This window comes from Macrobrachium rosenbergii, chromosome 48 (assembly GCF_040412425.1).
Source record: "Macrobrachium rosenbergii isolate ZJJX-2024 chromosome 48, ASM4041242v1, whole genome shotgun sequence".
Taxonomy (NCBI): domain Eukaryota; kingdom Metazoa; phylum Arthropoda; class Malacostraca; order Decapoda; family Palaemonidae; genus Macrobrachium; species Macrobrachium rosenbergii.
Window position 1 is genome coordinate 60,659,548 of NC_089788.1, and position 7,139 is coordinate 60,666,686.

General features: G+C 37.1%; 1 protein-coding gene across 1 annotated transcript in view; it reads left to right on the plus strand.

Annotated features, from left to right (window-relative positions):
- Positions 1-6,370, plus strand: part of LOC136831116 (uncharacterized) — a 7,446-nt gene extending 1,076 nt beyond the window's left edge. Inside the window, exons 2-5 of the mRNA XM_067091069.1 lie at positions 1,740-1,969; positions 3,896-4,070; positions 5,291-5,530; positions 5,746-6,370. Coding sequence (XP_066947170.1) covers positions 1,740-1,969; positions 3,896-4,070; positions 5,291-5,530; positions 5,746-6,024 — 924 coding nt within the window. The 3' untranslated portion in view covers positions 6,025-6,370. The remainder of the gene's footprint in view (positions 1-1,739; positions 1,970-3,895; positions 4,071-5,290; positions 5,531-5,745) is intronic.
- Positions 6,371-7,139: the final 769 nt, after the last annotated feature.

Genomic DNA, 7,139 nt, shown 5'->3' on the forward strand with positions numbered 1-7,139 from the left:
AAACTTTACTTTGAAAAACCCTTCAATTCCTGTTATTGCTCTTTTATTCTTCAAATTTTGCTCCTTGAAATCAGTGAATCTCCATCTCTCACTCTGCGTCCCCTGAGACTTCCTTCCTGGGCACTTTTTTTCCGTCGTACATACAAGAGTCTATGGAATACTTAAAGGAAATCTATTTCACAGGCACTGAGCGGGTCGGTGGTGTTCCAAGGAACTGCTTTGTTCAACCCAGAGACAGAAGATGATTCAAACAGAACATCCGTTGAAGAACTTGTCAGGCTAGCGCGACAGGTAATAACATCTCACTGGTCGCCTCTCGTGCGTCACATCTAAACAGATTTGTTGTTCATTTGTATACTTTAAAATGATATCCACACATGCAACACACACACTCATTAATTTTGTTTTAGGATCTTATTGTAACTCATTTCAAGTAGCACAACCCTTCCCCCAAGTTACTTGGTTTGGTGTCTTCTCACTTCGAACTTCAATATTCAGTGCAAGTAGACACCTCACATGAGAAAGACTGTCTGCCTATCGTTTCATAGGCCTGTCCACTGGTCTACTTCCTCTCAGCGTATTTTCCATAACTCATTTTAAACATAACTAAAACAGAGAAGGGTTTCATGAAGGGGTTTCGAAGCAACGTAGGGTTTTCTAAGGCTAAAATTTCCTTTGTACCCACGAGGCCCTCATACTGTATTTGGGTTTTGAGTGTCGAAGGGAGCACTGCAAATGAGAAGTCATTCCCTAAATTCACAAACATTTCTGGCATCGTTTGTATGACTTACACAAATGAGGTGGGAACGAGTATTAGAAGTTTATGTGCGTCCTAAACACACACACGCACACACCCACAAAATTGTAATCAAAAGTTATACTTGAGGAAGAAATTGTTCTAATATACGCAAAAAACAATTCGATATTTAAATCTACATTATTCCATCCGGTGACAAAGTTTGGCACAAGTGCAAAGATGTTTTCATCAACTCAACTTTAACGCTTGAATAAATGGTCTATGAAATGTAGGACCGAGTTGATTTTTGGAATCCTTATTTTCAGTAAAGTTTTTCAAAATGATATTTTCTGGTGTAACACAAGCCTTTGTCGACTTTTAAAATACTGCATTTTTGGCTGCATGCCGGAAACTAAAGAATGTTCACAACAGAATTTTGGAACGAATACAGGTACTCGATGAATGTTAATACGAGGATTATATATGCAATTTCGAGACTAAACGTGGTATTGAGTATCGGATGTGAAGAGCTGAAAGCTCATTGAATACTCACTTTCAAAATTGTAATTAACGGTATTTACTGAAATTTAAAAGAATAAGAATTTCCAAGTTCAAACCGAATAATTATTGATGTCTTAACACGCATGACGAACTGAATGTTGAAGTTACTTTTCGATAACAATATATATGATAAATTCAGGCTTAGATATATTACTGTTCAATAGTATTATGCCTCTAAAATAAATTTTTTACACTGATCAGTAAAGTTAACATTAATCATCATTATGCATGACAAAATAAATATCTGATTACTGAAGTTTCTATTCAGAGTCAATACGATTTTTCGATATAAATTTTGAAGGCACTATTCCGTGTCAAAATGCTATAAAATGCATTTTAGATAATTAATGCCGGAATTACTATTCGATATTAGTATATTCGATTCAACAAGCGCTTTTGTATCCATTGAACGTTGAAATGACGATTGCCACGACAATGGCAGGTTCGCCTGGGCCACCGAGAGGCGAAGGTGATCTTGCTGAGCGACGACCCGGACTTCGTCAGCGCCTTCGGCAGGTTCTCTCTGGAGAGGCGCCTCCTTGCGGGGCACTCGAGACTCCTGGTCGTCGGACGACTGAGTCAGCAGGAAGTCAGCGCCCTGACCAGGCACTGGACATTCTCCATGATGAATACTCACTTTGTCTTGCCCGGTGCCAAGGGAGAGTCGCAAAGGTGGGTTGGTTTGCACGTTACGTATAATCAACATTATAGTTTTATATAATACTATTTTTAAACAACATCAAATGTGGTGCTTTTCTTTTACCATAGGACATGACACACACTCACACTATATATATATATATATATATATATATATATATATATATATATATATATATATATATATATATATGTATGTCACTACAGGTTCAATACAATACGGAATGGTAAGTCTTGGAATTGTATTGATCTGGCTACTATAATGTAAAACATCATGGCACTACATGGTGTAAACAATTTATTGTAATACAATATGGAAATATATGCTATGACAAATACGAGTATAATAAAATTCAATGACTTGCAGATGGAACCTCTTTACGTACCTGCCGTTCACGGCCTCTGGAAGTCGTCTGGCTCGAGTTGGATCCTGGACGCCCTCGGAGAATCTCGTTTTAGATAATAATCTCCTTTTTCCTCGGAAGTTCTCAAAGTAAGTTTACTTGAAGCATAACGTTACGTTAAACTGCGGAAGCATTTCTCCACTGACCTTTGTTTCTACATCCGTCTATAACTTTGCTACGCTAGTTGCATGCATAGGTATAGTCCCTATGCATTAAAAGTTGACATACACACACACACACACGTATATGTGTATATATATATTCTTGGGTATGTAGACATACATTCTGCGTTTATATACAGGATTCAAGGCTAAGGGTGTAGTCAAATGACCTGCAAAGGAAGAAATAGTAAAGAATGATTTTGATAATCAGAAGTAAATAAAAAAATCAGGAATATTATGTGGCATAGTCAGTAAGGTAGTCTTGGTTATTCCTGACTGAGATGTCTAGAACTTATTTACCGCTATGAATAAATATTACAGAGTCTGACTGCATGATATCCACCGTACAAAGCGGAACAAAATTATGGTTGACTAAAATGCGGGAACATTTGGTTGGAAGTGAAGTTTACAGTGAAACACATCTAATCGCAAAATCTTCAAGGACAGTAACTGAATTAGTGAAAGGCAGTAATTCATAAGAGATAAATACTGTTATTTAGATTATCAGCAATTTATGAAGCTCACCCTAAAACTGAAAATGTTACGAAACATTGGGAGTAGGGGAAAAGTCAGACGTAAAACTGTTCTGATGGAGAAAGAACGTTTCAAAAGAAACTGGGAGGAATGGGGAGATGCCAAACAAACTGAAAGAAAGGAACAAAGCTCATGATCTACAAATACCACGCCAACAGAGGCATTACACCCAGAACTTGGAATTCTAAAAATACAATTTTTTCCTAGAAACTGGTGGGAATGAGCCTTCGTTATCTGAAGATTACACTATCATATTTTATGCTAGAGATCTTGCGCTGCAATTTACACTTTCCTAATCAGATGTTCAGCAGGATCATAGAATTATATCAATAAGAATACTGTCTTCTTTTTCATGACGGACTTTCCTAAAAAATTAACAGAAAGTTAGCCTGGAAAATAAATTACCTGCCGTGAAACAGGTTACAGCTTTGTGGCTTCAAAAGGCACTGATGTGAAACAACCATAATTCCCGAACATATGAAAAAGAAAAAAATAACGACACTTACGAGATCTTCAGGACTCTGATTTCTAAGATTCCGTAAATATTTCGAAAGGGTCTTTAGGGTGAAAGGTTTAGATGTATATAAGATCCCACAGCCTAGTTTATCCGGGTCACAGATTAATAGCGTTAGTTACAAACATTTACTACTTACAGAGAGAGAGAGAGAGAGAGAGAGAGAGAGAGAGAGAGAGAGAGAGAGAGAGAGAGAGAGAGAGAGAATTTATTTCAAATAACTAAGTAAGCACAGAGTGCGCACGGTGCAACTTTCTAGGTCCGACGGCTCGCATTCCCAGGGAATGTATTATACGACAAACGACATGTATCCCTTTACTTCTAGTATGTATGGCGGAGCTGTCAACGTGTCTGCATTGCCTTACGAACCCTACTGGGTTGAGGAGAAGACGGGCGATGGTGGCGTGGAATATTCTGGAACGGACAGGCTGATGCTGGAAGCGATGGCTTCATCACTCAACTTCTCCATCAGTCTTCTGCCCGTGAAGTCCTGGGAGGAAGTAAGTCGTGGCTAACAAGTGTATAAGTTTAAGGCAAGTTTCAAGGAAAAATAATATGTGTTAAGGCATGAATCGGAAAGTCTTTCCGAGAATATTTATTTTTGTTCTTCGGTAAAAGGAGTCGCCCTTTTTTGTGAAGACTGAACACGGATGTTATGCAGATATTCCATGAATCAGATTCTCTTGAAGTTTTCATTTCCGAGTGTGGACATTGAGTTTATCTTTTTTCACTCGTTGTGAAACAACAATAATTTGTTTTATATCCCAATAATAATAATAATAATAATAATAATAATAATAATAATAATAATAATAATAATAATAATAATAATAATAATAATAATAATGGGTAAGAGTTTGTTTGTGTAATAAAAAGAAAAACCCACGAATGTATAGTAAACTGTGTTACTATGCAGATGACAAAAGCAAAGACTTTCGAACACCTGAACGGTGTTCCTCGTCAGTGTTTACGCCAGTCTTTTATACAGTAATACAGTTTGCTATACAACTGTGGATTATATAACGCAATAATAATAATAATAATAATAATAATAATAATAATAATAATAATAATAATAATCTAAGTGCAGAAAATAACAAATACGTAATGCTAATAAGAAATGCAAATTTGCAAAACAACAGAGCAACGCAAGCCGAAGGACAAAAATTGGCTGATTACTGGGAACTCAAGAGTCAGTTGTTTAGATTAGGTCTTCATCTATGTAGCCAAGAAAGCTTGGAACTCTGCTAGGTGAATTCCAACATTCATATTTTTTTCGTACTGTATTTCTGCCAATACTGTAAAATTGTGCTTGTCTCTGTTCTTCACAAGAAAAGCTAAACCTAACTGAGAGCGCTTTAGTGAGCAAACGGAAATAAATAAGAATGCATGTGGAAAGCATACAGTAATATCTTGAAAGCAGAGTCGAGTATGAATCACAGTGATGAATGCAATGAAAAAAAAAAAAAAAATAAAATTATGTCCACTGGAGGAATTTCATAAAACTGGGGTTTCAGAAAGAGAGTTCTAGTATACGGACTGAAAATTTCAAACTGTTAAAAGAATAAAGAACTCCGAGGGATTTTAATGTAACTCTCACACCGGCATATCCATTGCTCAGCAGAATATTCTTCACAGAATATGACTACCAGCTAATTATGATTCCGGTCTTAAAAGCACTATGAGAAATGGTTCTAATACATTTTGTTATTATAAACAGGTACAGCAAAGCGTGTCAGAGCGCCTGGCATGGGTGGCACCAGTAATTCATCTCTTAGCTCCAGCAAGGCTTAACTACATGGATTTCACCCGCACCTATGAGCATGATGTCAATCTGGCCTTTGCCATGGTCAAGCCAGTCATCAAACCTCAATGGCAGAGTCTTTATTACCCTTTAAGTAACGAAGTATGGCTTCTTGTCTTGGGAACACTTGTAGTAGTGTCTCTCGGTCTACACTGGGTATGTCCAGAAATGGTGTTGTGTATACATGATTTGTGATATTGCTCTGACAGTCAATGGAATTGCTACACTGTAAATCATAGGAATATAAGCGTGATCCCTCTGAGTATAAAAGTGAAGAGATACATAGTTATAGGAGATATGCCTTACTCTATTGGCAAGCTTTGCTACTGGAATTTTAATTGATCAGAATATCCTTTTTACACAACCCACAGGTAATCAAAGGATATCAAAGTTACTCAAAGATAAACAGCACTAGCGGAGGACGCACTGCACTGTTTGTTCTCGGGACACTCCTGTCCCAAGGATTAGACAACAGGATTTCTGCGGTTATTTCTTCAGTGTCAACGAGGACTCTCGTGATTTCGTGGCTAATCGGCGCTTTCGTCATTGGAACGGTCTACAGAGGCAACCTGATTGCTTATATTCTGGCTCCCAGATACCCTCCTAGACCGGAGACCCTGGAAGAGTTGGTAAAAGTTGTTGAACGGTAAGCGGTCCGTTTCATCTTACGGGCAGAATCTGATGTTTTTTTTTTTTTTTAAATCAATTAGCCTTAATGTTCTCATTGTAAGTAAGATCTTTTCATATGAAGAAAAAGATTTAGATGTGATTAACCTCATATGGTAAACTTACAATTTAGTCGATTTATTTGATATTTCAACCTGTATTTGGTAAATTAACAATTGGTAGATGCATCTGTAATCAAACCTTTGGTACACTTACAATTTAGTAGCTGTGTTTATCGTATATGGTCAACTCAGAATTTTAGTATTTCTGTTGGCCAAGGTGAAGGGAACTTGATGTAAACATATATCTTCCTCGATACTTAGATTTTGAGAACATTCGTACAGACAGCTGTAACATCAAATTAAATAGGTGACGTGTCAGCCATAGAGACACTGTCAAATTCTGGTATTTTTACTCACATGGCCTTGTACATTTGGTAGCCTATCTTTGATGGAGTGGCCTTTCAAATTCAATTACTGGTGGGACCAGGAATGGTATTACTCAAAGTTTAAGGGAAGGAGATGGGCTAATTTAATTCTAAGCTTGATTTCCTACTTCTTTCGTACCTATTGCAATTTGGGCAGATTTTGCCATTTCATGAAATGTTGATTCCTTAGTAGGAAGTAAGTTCTCAATACACCCGCCGTCATCGGAAGGACGGCTTTGAGGCAAGTATGTGACTGGAGATGGAATATCATGATAGGAATGTCACGGAACGCATGTTTTCAGTGCACAATCTGATAACCATGGTTAAATGATGAAGAGGACACTGTTATCTGGCCTATTCTAGACATTTTATTGAAGTCAATTTTGTAATGACCTCCCGAGGGTTAGTTCATTTACAAATTTTTCTAACTATAAACTTTTTAACTTACTGATATAAGAATAAACATTTTATCTATTAAGTCTTTAGATAAACCGAATCATTGTAATTTTTACCGACACAATTTGTTCAGCTATGGCGTTTCTCATCTTACTGATGTTGGTAACTGCCTGACCATAGTACAAACCTCTGAAGGGTCTTATCTATAAATCTGAGAAACTGGGGCACAACTTCTGTGTTGCTGATGTTGTATATAAGAGTGAGCATTTTATTCGT